The following is a 16541-nucleotide window of genomic DNA, read 5'->3' as shown; positions in this document are numbered from 1 at the left end:
CTGTTCCACGTCATCAAGACCTCTATTGGTTTTGTAGGATGTTTGTGGCAAAAAGGGGTTAAAAAAACAAATTTTTCGTATCAAAACAATTCATTTTGCTTAAAAAAACAGCCACAAGTCAAATGATTTTGTTGTCACTGTTCCACGTCATCAAGACCACTATTGGTTTTGTAGGATGTTTGTCGCAAAAACGGGTTAAAAAACAATTTTTTCGTATCAAAACAAGAACCCTATTCATTTTGCTTAACAAAACAGTCAAAAGTCAAATTATTTTGTTCTCACTGTTCCGCGTCATCAAGACCCCTATTGGTTTTGTAGGATGTTTGTCACAAAAACGGGTTAAAAAACATTTTTTTCATATCAAAACAATTCATTTTGCTTAACAAAACAGTCAAAAGTCAAATGATTTTGTTCCCACTGTTCCTCATCATTAAGACCCCTATTGGTTTTGTAGGATGTTTGTCACAAAAAGGGGCTAAAAAAACAATTTTTTCGTATCAAAACAAGAACCCTATTCATTTTGCTTAACAAAACAGTCAAAAGTCAAATGATTTTGTTGTCACTGTTCCACGTCATCAAGACCCCTATTGGTTTTGTAGGATGTTTGTCGCAAAAAGGGGTTAAAAAAACAAATTTTTCGTAGCAAAACAAGAACCCTATTCATTTTGCTTAACAAAACAGTCAAAAGTCTAATTATTTTGTTGTCACTGTTCCGCGTCATCAAGACCTCTATTGGTTTTGTAGGATGTTTGTCACAAAAAGGGGTTAAAAAAAACAATTTTTTCGTATCAAAACAAGAACCCTATTCATTTTGTATTAATAAGGTAGTAAAATCAAATGATTGTTTTTATTTTACTATGGCATCAAGACCCCTATTGATTGTGTGGGATGTATGATGCAAAAAAGGTGTAAAAAAAAAAATACAAATTTTGTATCAAAACAAGAACCCTATTAATTTTGCGATACAAAACAGTCAAAAGTCAAATGATTTTGTTGTCACTGTTCCACGTCATCAAGACCCCTATTGGTTTTGTAGGATGTTTGTCGCAAAAAGGGGTTAAAAAAACAATTTTTTCGTATCAAAACAAGAACCCTATTCATTTTGCTTAACAAAACAGTCAAAAGTCAAATTATTTTTTTCTCACTGTTCCGCGTCATCAAGACCCCTATTGGTTTTGTAGGATGTTTGTCACAAAAACGGGTTAAAAAACATTTTTTTCATATCAAAACAATTCATTTTGCTTAACAAAACAGTCAAAAGTCAAATGATTTTGTTGTCACTGTTCCACGTCATCAAGACCTCTATTGGTTTTGTAGGATGTTTGTGGCAAAAAGGGGTTAAAAAAACAAATTTTTCGTATCAAAACAATTCATTTTGCTTAACAAAACAGTCAAAAGTCAAATGATTTTGTTCCCACTGTTCCTCATCATCAAGACCCCTATTGGTTTTTTAAACTGTTTGTCACAAAAAGGGGTTAAAAAAACAATTTTTTCGTATCAAAACAATTCATTTTGCTTAACAAAACAGTCAAAAGTCAAATGATTTTGTTGTCACTGTTCCACGTCATCAAGACCTCTATTGGTTTTGTAGGATGTTTGTGGCAAAAAGGGGTTAAAAAAACAAATTTTTCGTATCAAAACAATTCATTTTGCTTAAAAAAACAGCCACAAGTCAAATGATTTTGTTGTCACTGTTCCACGTCATCAAGACCACTATTGGTTTTGTAGGATGTTTGTCGCAAAAACGGGTTAAAAAACAATTTTTTCGTATCAAAACAAGAACCCTATTCATTTTGCTTAACAAAACAGTCAAAAGTCAAATTATTTTGTTCTCACTGTTCCGCGTCATCAAGACCCCTATTGGTTTTGTAGGATGTTTGTCACAAAAACGGGTTAAAAAACATTTTTTTCATATCAAAACAATTCATTTTGCTTAACAAAACAGTCAAAAGTCAAATGATTTTGTTCCCACTGTTCCTCATCATTAAGACCCCTATTGGTTTTGTAGGATGTTTGTCACAAAAAGGGGCTAAAAAAACAATTTTTTCGTATCAAAACAAGAACCCTATTCATTTTGCTTAACAAAACAGTCAAAAGTCAAATGATTTTGTTGTCACTGTTCCACGTCATCAAGACCCCTATTGGTTTTTTAAACTGTTTGTCACAAAAAGGGGTTAAAAAAACAATTTTTTCGTATCAAAACAATTCATTTTGCTTAACAAAACAGTCAAAAGTCAAATGATTTTGTTGTCACTGTTCCACGTCATCAAGACCTCTATTGGTTTTGTAGGATGTTTGTCACAAAAACGGGTTAAGAAAAACAATTTTTTCGTATCAAAACAAGAACCCTATTCATTTTGTAGTAATAAGGTAGTAAAATCAAATGATTGTTTTTATTTTACTATGGCATCAAGACCCCTATTGATTGTGTAGGATGTTTGATGCAAAAAAGGTGTAAAAAAAAAATACAAATTTTGTATCAAAACACGAACCCTATTCATTTTGCTTAACAAAACAGTCAAAAGTCAAATGATTTTGTTGTCACTGTTCCACGTCATCAAGACCCCTATTGGTTTTTTAGGATGTTGTTTCTTAAAAAGGGTTTAAAAAAACAATTTTTTCATATCAAAAAAAGAACCCTATTCATTTTGCTTAACAAAACAGTCAAAAGTCAAATGATTTTGTTGTCACTGTTCCGCGTCATCAAGACCCCTATTGGTTTTGTAGGATGTTTGTCGCAAAAAGGGGTTAAAAAAACAAATTTTTCATATCAAAACAAGAACCCTATTCATTTTGTATTAATAAGGTAGTAAAATCAAATGATTGTTTTTATTTTACTATGGCATCAAGACCCCTATTGATTGTGTGGGATGTATGATGCAAAAAAGGTGTAAAAAAAAAAAAAAAAATTTTGTATCAAAACAAGAACCCTATTAATTTTGCGATACAAAACAGTCAAAAGTCAAATTATTTTGTTGTCACTGTTCCACGTCATCAAGACCCCTATTGGTTTTGTAGGATGTTTGTCGCAAAAAGGGGTTAAAAAAACAATTTTTTCGTATCAAAACAAGAACCCTATTCATTTTGCTTAACAAAACAGTCAAAAGTCAAATGATTTTGTTGTCACTGTTCCGCGTCATCAAGACCCCTATTGGTTTTGTAGGATGTTTGTCGCAAAAAGGGGTTAAAAAAACAATTTTTTCCATATCAAAACAAGAACCCTATTCGTTTTGCTTCACAAAACAGTCAAAAGTCAAATGATTTTGTTGTCACTGTTCCGCGTCATCAAGACATCTATTGGTTTTGTAAACTGTTTGTCACAAAAAGGGGTTGAAAAAACAATTTTTTTGTATCAAAACAAGAACCCTATTCATTTTGCTTAACAAAACAGTCAAAAGTCAAATGATTTTGTTGTCACTGTTCCACGTCATCAAGACCCCTATTGGTTTTGTCGGATGTTTGTTGCAAAAACGGGTTAAAAAACAATTTTTTCGTATCAAAACAAGAACCCTATTCATTTTGCTTAACAAAACAGTCAAAAGTCAAATAATTTTGTTCTCACTGTTCCGCGTCATCAAGACCCCTATTGGTTTTGTAGGATGTTTGTCACAAAAAGGGGTTAAGAAAAACAATTTTTTCGTATCAAAACAAGAACCCTATTCATTTTGTATTAATAAGGTAGTAAAATCAAATGATTGTTTTTATTTTACTATGGCATCAAGACCCCTATTGATTGTGTGGGATGTATGATGCAAAAAAGGTGTAAAAAAAAAAATACAAATTTTGTATCAAAACAAGAACCCTATTAATTTTGCTTAACAAAACAGTCAAAAGTCAAATTATTTTGTTGTCACTGTTCCGCGTCATCAAGACCCCTATTGGTTTTGTAGGATGTTTGTCGCAAAAAGGGGTTAAAAAAACAATTTTTTCCATATCAAAACAAGAACCCTATTCGTTTTGCTTAACAAAACAGTCAAAAGTCAAATTATTTTGTTGTCACTGTTCCACGTCATCAAGACCCCTGTTGGTTTTGTAGGATGTTTGTCACAAAAAGGGGTTAAAAAAAACATTTTTTTCTTATCAAAACAATTCATTTTGCTTAACAAAACAGTCAAAAGTCAAATGATTTTGTTGTCACTGTTCCTCATCATTAAGACCCCTATTGGTTTTGTAGGATGTTTGTCACAAAAAGGGGCTAAAAAAACAATTTTTTCGTATCAAAACAAGAACCCTATTCATTTTGCTTAACAAAACAGTCAAAAGTCAAATTATTTTGTTGTCACTGTTCCACGTCATCAAGACCCCTATTGGTTTTGTAGGATGTTTGTCACAAAAAGGGGTTAAAAAAAACAATTTTTTCGTAACAAAACAAGAACCCTATTCATTTTGTATTAATAAGGTAGTAAAATCAAATGATTGTTTTTATTTTACTATGGCATCAAGACCCCTATTGATTGTGTGGGATGTATGATGCAAAAAAGGTGTAAAAAAAAAATACAAATTTTGTATCAAAACAAGAACCCTATTCATTTTGCGATACAAAACAGTCAAAAGTCAAATTATTTTGTTGTCACTGTTCCGCGTCATCAAGACCCCTGTTGGTTTTGTAGGATGTTTGTCGCAAAAAGGGGTTAAAAAAACAATTTTTTCCATATCAAAACAAGAACCCTATTCGTTTTGCTTCACAAAACAGTCAAAAGTCAAATGATTTTGTTGTCACTGTTCCGCGTCATCAAGACCTCTATTGGTTTTGTAAACTGTTTGTCACAAAAAGGGGTTGAAAAAACAATTTTTTTGTATCAAAACAATTCCATCCATCCATCCATTTCCTACCGCTTATTCCCTTTCGGGGTCGCGGGTTTTGCTTAACAAAACAGTCAAAAGTCAAATGATTTTGTTGTCACTGTTCCGCGTCATTAAGACCCCTATTGGTTTTGTAGGATGTTTGTCGCAAAAACGGGTTAAAAAACAATTTTTTCGTATCAAAACAAGAACCCTATTCATTTTGCTTAACAAAACAGTCAAAAGTCAAATTATTTTGTTCTCACTGTTCCGCGTCATCAAGACCCCTATTGGTTTTGTAGGATGTTTGTCACAAAAAGGGGTTAAGAAAAACAATTTTTTCGTATCAAAACAAGAACCCTATTCATTTTGTATTAATAAGGTAGTAAAATCAAATGATTGTTTTTATTTTACTATGGCATCAAGACCCCTATTGATTGTGTGGGATGTATGATGCAAAAAAGGTGTAAAAAAAAAAATACAAATTTTGTATCAAAACAAGAACCCTATTAATTTTGCTTAACAAAACAGTCAAAAGTCAAATGATTTTGTTGTCACTGTTCCTCATCATTAAGACCCCTATTGGTTTTGTAGGATGTTTGTCGCAAAAAGGGGTTAAAAAAACAAATTTTTCCATATCAAAACAAGAACCCTATTCATTTTGTATTAATAAGGTAGTAAAATCAAATGATTGTTTTTATTTTACTATGGCATCAAGACCCCTATTGATTGTGTGGGATGTATGATGCAAAAAAGGTGTAAAAAAAAAAATACAAATTTTGTATCAAAACAAGAACCCTATTAATTTTGCTTAACAAAACAGTCAAAAGTCAAATTATTTTGTTGTCACTGTTCCGCGTCATCAAGACCCCTATTGGTTTTGTAGGATGTTTGTCGCAAAAAGGGGTTAAAAAAACAATTTTTTCGTATCAAAACAAGAACCCTATTCATTTTGCTTAACAAAACAGTCAAAAGTCAAATTATTTTGTTGTCACTGTTCCACGTCATTAAGACCCCTATTGGTTTTGTAGGATGTTTGTCACAAAAAGGGGCTAAAAAAACAATTTTTTCGTATCAAAACAAGAACCCTATTCATTTTGCTTAACAAAACAGTCAAAAGTCAAATTATTTTGTTGTCACTGTTCCACGTCATCAAGACCCCTATTGGTTTTGTAGGATGTTTGTCACAAAAAGGGGTTAAAAAAAACAATTTTTTCGTAACAAAACAAGAACCCTATTCATTTTGTATTAATAAGGTAGTAAAATCAAATGATTGTTTTTATTTTACTATGGCATCAAGACCCCTATTGATTGTGTGGGATGTATGATGCAAAAAAGGTGTAAAAAAAAAATACAAATTTTGTATCAAAACAAGAACCCTATTCATTTTGCGATACAAAACAGTCAAAAGTCAAATTATTTTGTTGTCACTGTTCCGCGTCATCAAGACCCCTGTTGGTTTTGTAGGATGTTTGTCGCAAAAAGGGGTTAAAAAAACAATTTTTTCCATATCAAAACAAGAACCCTATTCGTTTTGCTTCACAAAACAGTCAAAAGTCAAATGATTTTGTTGTCACTGTTCCACGTCATCAAGACCCCTATTGGTTTTGTAGGATGTTTGTCGCAAAAACGGGTTAAAAAACAATTTTTTCGTATCAAAACAAGAACCCTATTCATTTTGCTTAACAAAACAGTCAAAAGTCAAATTATTTTGTTCTCACTGTTCCGCGTCATCAAGACCCCTATTGGTTTTGTAGGATGTTTGTCACAAAAAGGGGTTAAGAAAAACAATTTTTTCGTATCAAAACAAGAACCCTATTCATTTTGTATTAATAAGGTAGTAAAATCAAATGATTGTTTTTATTTTACTATGGCATCAAGACCCCTATTGATTGTGTGGGATGTATGATGCAAAAAAGGTGTAAAAAAAAAAATACAAATTTTGTATCAAAACAAGAACCCTATTAATTTTGCTTAACAAAACAGTCAAAAGTCAAATTATTTTGTTGTCACTGTTCCGCGTCATCAAGACCCCTATTGGTTTTGTAGGATGTTTGTCGCAAAAAGGGGTTAAAAAAACAATTTTTTCCATATCAAAACAAGAACCCTATTCGTTTTGCTTAACAAAACAGTCAAAAGTCAAATTATTTTGTTCTCACTGTTCCACGTCATCAAGACCCCTATTGGTTTTGTAGGATGTTTGTCACAAAAAGGGGTTAAAAAAAACATTTTTTTCTTATCAAAACAATTCATTTTGCTTAACAAAACAGTCAAAAGTCAAATGATTTTGTTGTCACTGTTCCTCATCATTAAGACCCCTATTGGTTTTGTAGGATGTTTGTCGCAAAAAGGGGTTAAAAAAACAAATTTTTCCATATCAAAACAAGAACCCTATTCGTTTTGCTTAACAAAACAGTCAAAAGTCAAATTATTTTGTTGTCACTGTTCCGCGTCATCAAGACCCCTATTGGTTTTGTAGGATGTTTGTGGCAAAAAAGGGGTTAAAAAAACAAATTTTTCGTATCAAAACAATTCATTTTGCTTAAAAAAACAGCCACAAGTCAAATGATTTTGTTGTCACTGTTCCACGTCATCAAGACCACTATTGGTTTTGTAGGATGTTTGTCGCAAAAACGGGTTAAAAAACAATTTTTTCGTATCAAAACAAGAACCCTATTCATTTTGCTTAACAAAACAGTCAAAAGTCAAATTATTTTGTTCTCACTGTTCCTCATCATTAAGACCCCTATTGGTTTTGTAGGATGTTTGTCACAAAAACGGGTTAAAAAACATTTTTTTCATATCAAAACAATTCATTTTGCTTAACAAAACAGTCAAAAGTCAAATGATTTTGTTCCCACTGTTCCTCATCATCAAGACCCCTATTGGTTTTGTAGGATGTTTGTCACAAAAACGGGTTAAAAAACATTTTTTTCATATCAAAACAATTCATTTTGCTTAACAAAACAGTCAAAAGTCAAATGATTTTGTTCCCACTGTTCCTCATCATCAAGACCCCTATTGGTTTTGTAGGATGTTTGTCACAAAAAGGGGCTAAAAAAACCATTTTTTCGTATCAAAACAAGAACCCTATTCATTTTGCTTAACAAAACAGTCAAAAGTCAAATGATTTTGTTGTCACTGTTCCACGTCATCAAGACCCCTATTGGTTTTTTAAACTGTTTGTCACAAAAAGGGGTTAAAAAAACAATTTTTTCGTATCAAAACAATTCATTTTGCTTAACAAAACAGTCAAAAGTCAAATGATTTTGTTGTCACTGTTCCACGTCATCAAGACCCCTATTGGTTTTTTAGGATGTTGTTTCTTAAAAAGGGTTTAAAAAAACAATTTTTTCATATCAAAAAAAGAACCCTATTCATTTTGCTTAACAAAACAGTCAAAAGTCAAATGATTTTGTTGTCACTGTTCCGCGTCATCAAGACCCCTATTGGTTTTTTAGGATGTTGTTTCTTAAAAAGGGTTTAAAAAAACAATTTTTTCATATCAAAAAAAGAACCCTATTCATTTTGCTTAACAAAACAGTCAAAAGTCAAATGATTTTGTTGTCACTGTTCCGCGTCATCAAGACCCCTATTGGTTTTTTAGGATGTTGTTTCTTAAAAAGGGTTTAAAAAAACAATTTTTTCATATCAAAAAAAGAACCCTATTCATTTTGCTTAACAAAACAGTCAAAAGTCAAATGATTTTGTTGTCACTGTTCCGCGTCATCAAGACCCCTATTGGTTTTGTAAGATGTTTGTCGCAAAAAGGGGTTAAAAAAACAAATTTTTCATATCAAAACAAGAACCCTATTCATTTTGTATTAATAAGGTAGTAAAATCAAATGATTGTTTTTATTTTACTATGGCATCAAGACCCCTATTGATTGTGTGGGATGTATGATGCAAAAAAGGTGTAAAAAAAAAAAAAAAAAATTTTGTATCAAAACAAGAACCCTATTAATTTTGCGATACAAAACAGTCAAAAGTCAAATTATTTTGTTGTCACTGTTCCACGTCATCAAGACCCCTATTGGTTTTGTAGGATGTTTGTCGCAAAAAGGGGTTAAAAAACAATTTTTTCATATCAAAACAAGAATCCTATTCATTTTGCTTAACAAAACAGTCAAAAGTCAAATGTTTTTTGTTGTCACTGTTCCGCGTCATCAAGACCACTATTGGTTTTGAATGAGGTTGGATGCAAAACGGAATTCAACCAATCATTATTATGTAACAAAAAAAGAACCCTATGCATTTTGTATTAATAAGGTAGTAAAATCAAATGATTGTTTTTATTTTACAATGGCATCAAGACCCCTATTGATTGTGTAGGATGTTTGATGCAAAAAAGGTGTAAAAAAAAAAATACATATTTTGTATCAAAACAAGAACCCTATTCATTTTGCTCTACAAAACAGTCTAAAGTCACATGATTTTTTGGTCACTGTTCCGCGTCATCAAGACCCCTATTGGTTTTGTAGGATGTTTGTCGCAAAAAGGGGTTAAAAAAACAATTTTTTCGTATCAAAACAAGAACTCAATTCATTTTGCTTAACAAAACAGTCTAAAGTCAAATTATTTTGTTGTCACTGTTCCGCGTCATCAAGACCCCTATTGGTTTTGTAAACTGTTTGTCACAAAAAGGGGTTAAAAAACAATTTTTTCGTATCAAAACAAGAACCCTATTCATTTTGCTTGACAACACAGTCAAAAGTCAAATGATTTTGTTGTCACTGTTCCTCATCATTAAGACCCCTATTGGTTTTGTAGGATGTTTGTCGCAAAAAGGGGTTAAAAAAACAATTTTTTCGTATCAAAACAATTCATTTTGCTTAACAAAACAGTCAAAAGTCAAATGATTTTGTTGTCACTGTTCCACGTCATCAAGACCCCTATTGGTTTTCTAGGATGTTTGTCGCAAAAAGGGGTTAAAAAAAACAAATTTTTTCGTATCAAAACAAGAACCCTATTCATTTTGCTTAACAAAACAGTCAAAAGTCTAATTATTTTGTTGTCACTGTTCCGCGTCATCAAGACCACTATTGGTTTTGTAGGATGTTTGTCACAAAAAGGGGTTAAAAAACAATTTTTTCATATCAAAACAAGAATCCTATTCATTTTGCTTAACAAAACAGTCAAAAGTGAAATGTTTTTGTTGTCACTGTTCCGCGTCATCAAGACCACTATTGGTTTTGAATGAGGTTGGATGCAAAACGGAATTCAACCAATCATTATTATGTAACAAAAAAAGAACCCTATGCATTTTGTATTAATAAGGTAGTAAAATAAAATGATTGTTTTTATTTTACAATGGCATCAAGACCCCTATTGATTGTGTGGGATGTTTGATGCAAAAAAGGTGTAAAAAAAAAAATACATATTTTTTATCAAAACAAGAACCCTATTCATTTTGCTCTACAAAACAGTCTAAAGTCACATGATTTTGTTGTCACTGTTCCACGTCATTAAGACCCCTATTGGTTTTGTAGATGTTTGTCGCAAAAAGGGGTTAAAAAAACAATTTTTTCGTATCAAAACAAGAACCCTATTCATTTTGCTTAACAAAACAGTCAAAAGTCAAATGATTTTGTTGTCACTGTTCCGCGTCATCAAGACCCCTATTGGTTTTGTAGGATGTTTGTCGCAAAAAGGGGTTAAAAAAACAATTTTTTCATATCAAAACAAGAACCCTATTCATTTTGCTTAACAAAACAGTCAAAAGTCAAATTATTTTGTTGTCACTGTTCCACGTCATTAAGACCCCTATTGGTTTTGTAGGATGTTTGTCGCAAAAACGGGTTAAAAAAACAATTTTTTCGTATCAAAACAATTCATTTTGCTTAACAAAACAGTCAAAAGTCAAATGATTTTGTTGTCACTGTTCCACGTCATCAAGACCCCTATTGGTTTTGTAGGATGTTTGTCGCAAAAAGGGGTTAAAAAAACAATTTTTTCATATCAAAACAAGAACCCTATTCGTTTTGCTTAACAAAACAGTCAACATTCTAATTATTTTGTTGTCACTGTTCCACGTCATTAAGACCCCTATTGGTTTTGTAGGATGTTTGTCACAAAAAGGGGTTAAAAAAACAATTTTTTCATATCAAAACAAGAATCCTATTCATTTTGCTTAACAAAACAGTCAAAAGTCAAATGATTTTGTTGTCACTGTTCCACGTCATCAAGACCCCTATTGGTTTTGTAGGATGTTTGTCACAAAAAGGGGTTAAAAAAACAATTTTTTCATATCAAAACAAGAATCCTATTCATTTTGCTTAACAAAACAGTCAAAAGTGAAATGTTTTTGTTGTCACTGTTCCACGTCATTAAGACCCCTATTGTTTTTGTAGGATGTTTGTCACAAAAAGGGGTTAAAAAAACAATTTTTTCATATCAAAACAAGAATCCTATTCATTTTGCTTAACAAAACAGTCAAAAGTGAAATGTTTTTGTTGTCACTGTTCCACGTCATTAAGACCCCTATTGTTTTTGTAGGATGTTTGTCACAAAAAGGGGTTAAAAAAACAATTTTTTCATATCAAAACAAGAATCCTATTCATTTTGCTTAACAAAACAGTCAAAAGTGAAATGTTTTTGTTGTCACTGTTCCGCGTCATCAAGACCACTATTGGTTTTGAATGAGGTTGGATGCAAAACGGAATTCAACCAATCATTATTATGTAACAAAAAAAGAACCCTATGCATTTTGTATTAATAAGGTAGTAAAATCAAATGATTGTTTTTATTTTACAATGGCATCAAGACCCCTATTGATTGTGTAGGATGTTTGATGCAAAAAAGGTGTAAAAAAAAAAATACATATTTTGTATCAAAACAAGAACCCTATTCATTTTGCTCTACAAAACAGTCTAAAGTCACATGATTTTTTGGTCACTGTTCCGCGTCATCAAGACCCCTATTGGTTTTGTAGGATGTTTGTCGCAAAAAGGGGTTAAAAAAACAATTTTTTCGTATCAAAACAAGAACTCAATTCATTTTGCGATACAAAACAGTCTAAAGTCAAATGATTTTGTTGTCACTGTTCCGCGTCATCAAGACCCCTATTGGTTTTGTAGGATGTTTGTCACAAAAAGGGGTTAAAAAACAATTTTTTCGTATCAAAACAAGAACCCTATTCATTTTGCTTGACAACACAGTCAAAAGTCAAATGATTTTGTTGTCACTGTTCCTCATCATTAAGACCCCTATTGGTTTTGTAGGATGTTTGTCGCAAAAAGGGGTTAAAAAAACAATTTTTTCGTATCAAAACAATTCATTTTGCTTAACAAAACAGTCAAAAGTCAAATGATTTTGTTCTCACTGTTCCACGTCATCAAGACCCCTATTGGTTTTTTAAACTGTTTGTCACAAAAAGGGGTTAAAAAAACATTTTTTTATATCAAAACAAGAACCCTATTCATTTTGCTTAACAAAACAGTCAAAAGTCAAATGATTTTGTTGTCACTGTTCCGCGTCATCAAGACCCCTATTGGTTTTCTAGGATGTTTGTCGCAAAAAGGGGTTAAAAAAAACAAATTTTTTCGTATCAAAACAAGAACCCTATTCATTTTGCTTAACAAAACAGTCAAAAGTCTAATTATTTTGTTGTCACTGTTCCGCGTCATCAAGACCACTATTGGTTTTGTAGGATGTTTGTCACAAAAAGGGGTTAAAAAACAATTTTTTCATATCAAAACAAGAATCCTATTCATTTTGCTTAACAAAACAGTCAAAAGTGAAATGTTTTTGTTGTCACTGTTCCGCGTCATCAAGACCACTATTGGTTTTGAATGAGGTTGGATGCAAAACGGAATTCAACCAATCATTATTATGTAACAAAAAAAGAACCCTATGCATTTTGTATTAATAAGGTAGTAAAATAAAATGATTGTTTTTATTTTACAATGGCATCAAGACCCCTATTGATTGTGTGGGATGTTTGATGCAAAAAAGGTGTAAAAAAAAAAATACATATTTTTTATCAAAACAAGAACCCTATTCATTTTGCTCTACAAAACAGTCTAAAGTCACATGATTTTGTTGTCACTGTTCCACGTCATTTAGACCCCTATTGGTTTTGTAGATGTTTGTCGCAAAAAGGGGTTAAAAAAACAATTTTTTCGTATCAAAACAAGAACCCTATTCATTTTGCTTAACAAAACAGTCAAAAGTCAAATTATTTTGTTCTCACTGTTCCACGTCATCAAGACCCCTATTGGTTTTGTAGGATGTTTGTCGCAAAAACGGGTTAAAAAAACAATTTTTTCGTATCAAAACAATTCATTTTGCTTAACAAAACAGTCAAAAGTCAAATGATTTTGTTGTCACTGTTCCACGTCATTAAGACCCCTATTGGTTTTGTAGGATGTTTGTCACAAAAAGGGGCTAAAAAAACAATTTTTTCGTATCAAAACAAGAACCCTATTCATTTTGCTTAACAAAACAGTCAAAAGTCAAATTATTTTGTTGTCACTGTTCCACGTCATCAAGACCCCTATTGGTTTTTTAAACTGTTTGTCACAAAAAGGGGTTAAAAAAACAATTTTTTCGTATCAAAACAATTAATTTTGCTTAACAAAACAGTCAAAAGTCAAATGATTTTGTTGTCACTGTTCCACGTCATCAAGACCTCTATTGGTTTTGTAGGATGTTTGTCGCAAAAAGGGGTTAAAAAAACAATTTTTTCGAATCAAAACAAGAACCCTATTCATTTTGCTTAACAAAACAGTCAAAAGTCAAATGATTTTGTTCTCACTGTTCCGCGTCATCAAGACCCCTATTGGTTTTGTGGAATGTTTGTCGCAAAAAGGCGTTAAAATAACAAGTTGTGTATAAAAACAAGAACCCTATTCATTTTGCTTAACAAAACAGTTAAAAGTCAAATAATTTTATTCCCACTATTTGGCGTCTTCAAGACAACTATTTGTTTTGAAGGATGTTTGTCGCAAAAAGAGGTTAAAACAAATAATAGTTTTGTTGATGGTTGATTGCTCCTGCCCAATGAATTGCACTGATCACCACTCCAAGATGGCGGCCCCGCGTCTCGTTAGCGGCAGTAGGCAGCAGCCTGCATGCTGGTACCCTGAGAAAATGTCTACGACGCTGACTGTCATGCGCACAGAGCGCCGACTAGAAATCGGGACGCAGGGCCGTCTGCTTGAGTGGAATTTGAAGTGGTGTTGTCTGCTTCTTCCCCCGCAGGTATCGCTCCCAACATCACGGCGGGGCCCTCGGACAGCACCGTGATCGACGGCATGTCGGTCATCCTGCACTGCGAGACCTCCGGCGCCCCCAGGCCGGCTATCACCTGGCAGAAAGGTGATGTCATCTATTGCACGCGGGTGGCAGGGTGGCTTGGTGATTGGGTTCCAGGGTTTAGGTAGCCTGCACCGACATTTTCATGTGAGCATCGCAACGAGGGAGCGGGCGCTCGCTAACGATTGAGCCGCAAGTCGTTGAAAAATAATCTAAGGGTCGCACTTTGAACACCCTTTAAACTGTAAGTTATTAAAAAAATGTGTTATTTAATCAAATATGGAGGTGGCGACTTGTCCAGGGTGTACCCCACCTTCCGCCCGATTGTAGCTGAGATAGGCGCCAGCGCCCCCCGCCACCCCAAATGGGGATTTAAGTGGTTGAAAATGGATGGAGATAATAAAAATAATCAATAATAAATAATAATAATAAAATGAATAATACTACTACTAATAAGAATATGATTACAAATAAGAATAATTTTTAAAAATCCAATTAAATAATAATAAAAAATAAGATAACAAAAATAAATAATATAATAAAATAATAGTAATAATAATAATACAATTAAGATAACAAATAATAATAATAAAAACAATACAAATAAATAATATTAGAAGATAACAAATAATATTGATAAAATAATAATTATCCAATTGAATAATATTAATAATTAAAAGAAGATATAATAATAAAAAATAAACAACTGGATAATAGTAAGAATAATAAAAGGAAGATAACAATAATTATGCTAATAATAAATAATAATGCAATTTATAGTAATGATAACGAAAAGAAGATAACTAATATTAATGATAATAAAAATAAAAATAATACAATAAAAAATTGTCATAAGAAAAATAAAACAACAAATAATAATATAATAATAAACAATAATAAAATTAAATATTAACAATAATAAAAAGAAAAAGACAACAAATAAATGAAAATACAATTAAATAATGGTAATTATTAAAAGAAGACAACAAATAATAATAATAAACAATAATAATAAAATTGAATAATAATAAAAAGAAGATAAATAATAAATAATAATAATAAAATACAGTTAAATAATAGTAATTATAATAAAAAAGAAGATAACAAATAATAATAATACTGATAAACAATAATAGTAAAATTAAAAAATAAGAATAAAAATATACAAAAAATAATAAATAAAAAATACAATTAAATGATAGTAATTACAATAAAAGAATATAACAAATAATAATAATAATACACAATAATAATAAAATTAAATAATAAATTATAAAAAATTAATAAATAAATAAATACAATTAAATAATAATAATTATAATTAAAAAGATAACAAATAATATTATAACAATAATTTAAAAAAAAATTGAAATAAAATAAAGATGAAAGATGTAAAGAATGACAATGTGTGTGTGTGAAGTAGTTAGAGTGTGTTGGTGTGTGACAGAGATGTGGTCCTGCAGGTGAGCGTGTGCTGGCCAGTGGTTCGGTGCAGTTGCCTCGCTTCACACTGCTGGAGTCGGGCAGTCTGCTCATCTCACCCTCGCACATCTCTGACGCCGGCACCTACACCTGCATGGCCAGCAACTCCCGCGGCATCGACGAGGCGTCCGCCGACCTGCTGGTCTGGGGTAAGCGCCGCCGCCTCCTATCACGCCACTTCCTGGGAGAACGATCCCTCACCTCCTCCTCCTCCTCAGCTCGCACTCGGATCACCACGCCGCCGCAGGACCAGAGCGTGATCAAAGGCACCAAGGCGGCGCTGACCTGCGGGGTCACGCACGATCCCAGCGTCAATGTCAGGTGAGGCGCTTGTTTCCGAAACGGACGCAACAGAAGGGAGTTCCTGTGCCGGCTCCGCCTCCGTCTTTAGCGGATTGACGGCGAGCACCTGTAAAGTGCGCCTTCATCCGCCCCCGTCACACATCTGACGCTGCGTTCGATGGGCGGCGGCGCCATGAAAGCGCTTCCCTTCACGGGCCATTAACCTGCCACACGTGCGCGTGCTCGCCATGGTGACAGCTGATGTGGTTGCAGGTACGTGTGGGAAAAAGAGGGCGCCGCCATCAACGCGCACGCCGTCCCTCGCCTGCAGCAGGACGGCGACGGCACCCTTCACATCTCCCAGACGTGGTCGGGCGACATCGGCACCTACACCTGCCGCGTCACCTCGGTGGGCGGCAACGACTCCCGTAGCGCTTACCTCCGAGTCAGGTGGGCCCCCCCCCCTCCCCCACACACACACATTTAGTGACCAACCTTTGGCCGCCGTCACGCCATCTGTGGCGTTCATCACACTGACATGTGGCAGTAGGAATATTGAAGTATGCAGCGCTGCCATCTTGTGGTCGCTAATAACAAAACACACATGAGGAGGTTGCCTACAGCCACAGCTGTTCATGTTTAGTGGACGGAGTTAGCATCTATGCTAGCTACTGTTTTGGTTCATGCCAGGAATGTCCAAACTTTGTCCACTGAGGGTCACTTACTGAATAATTTAAGCA

General features: G+C 33.3%; 1 protein-coding gene across 1 annotated transcript in view; it reads left to right on the top strand.

Annotated features, from left to right (window-relative positions):
* The window catches only part of sdk2b (sidekick cell adhesion molecule 2b), a 653132-nt gene that overhangs the window by 517451 nt on the left and 119140 nt on the right, over positions 1-16541 (top strand). Inside the window, 4 exon segments of the mRNA XM_061907681.1 lie at positions 13984-14100; positions 15501-15668; positions 15738-15840; positions 16075-16251. Of these exon segments, the coding sequence (XP_061763665.1) occupies positions 13984-14100; positions 15501-15668; positions 15738-15840; positions 16075-16251 (565 nt within the window).

This window comes from Nerophis ophidion, linkage group LG08, assembly GCF_033978795.1.
Source record: "Nerophis ophidion isolate RoL-2023_Sa linkage group LG08, RoL_Noph_v1.0, whole genome shotgun sequence".
NCBI classification, from domain to species: Eukaryota; Metazoa; Chordata; class Actinopteri; order Syngnathiformes; family Syngnathidae; genus Nerophis; species Nerophis ophidion.
Note: the sequence above shows the minus strand (reverse complement) of the source record. Positions and strands in the feature narration are given on the sequence as shown.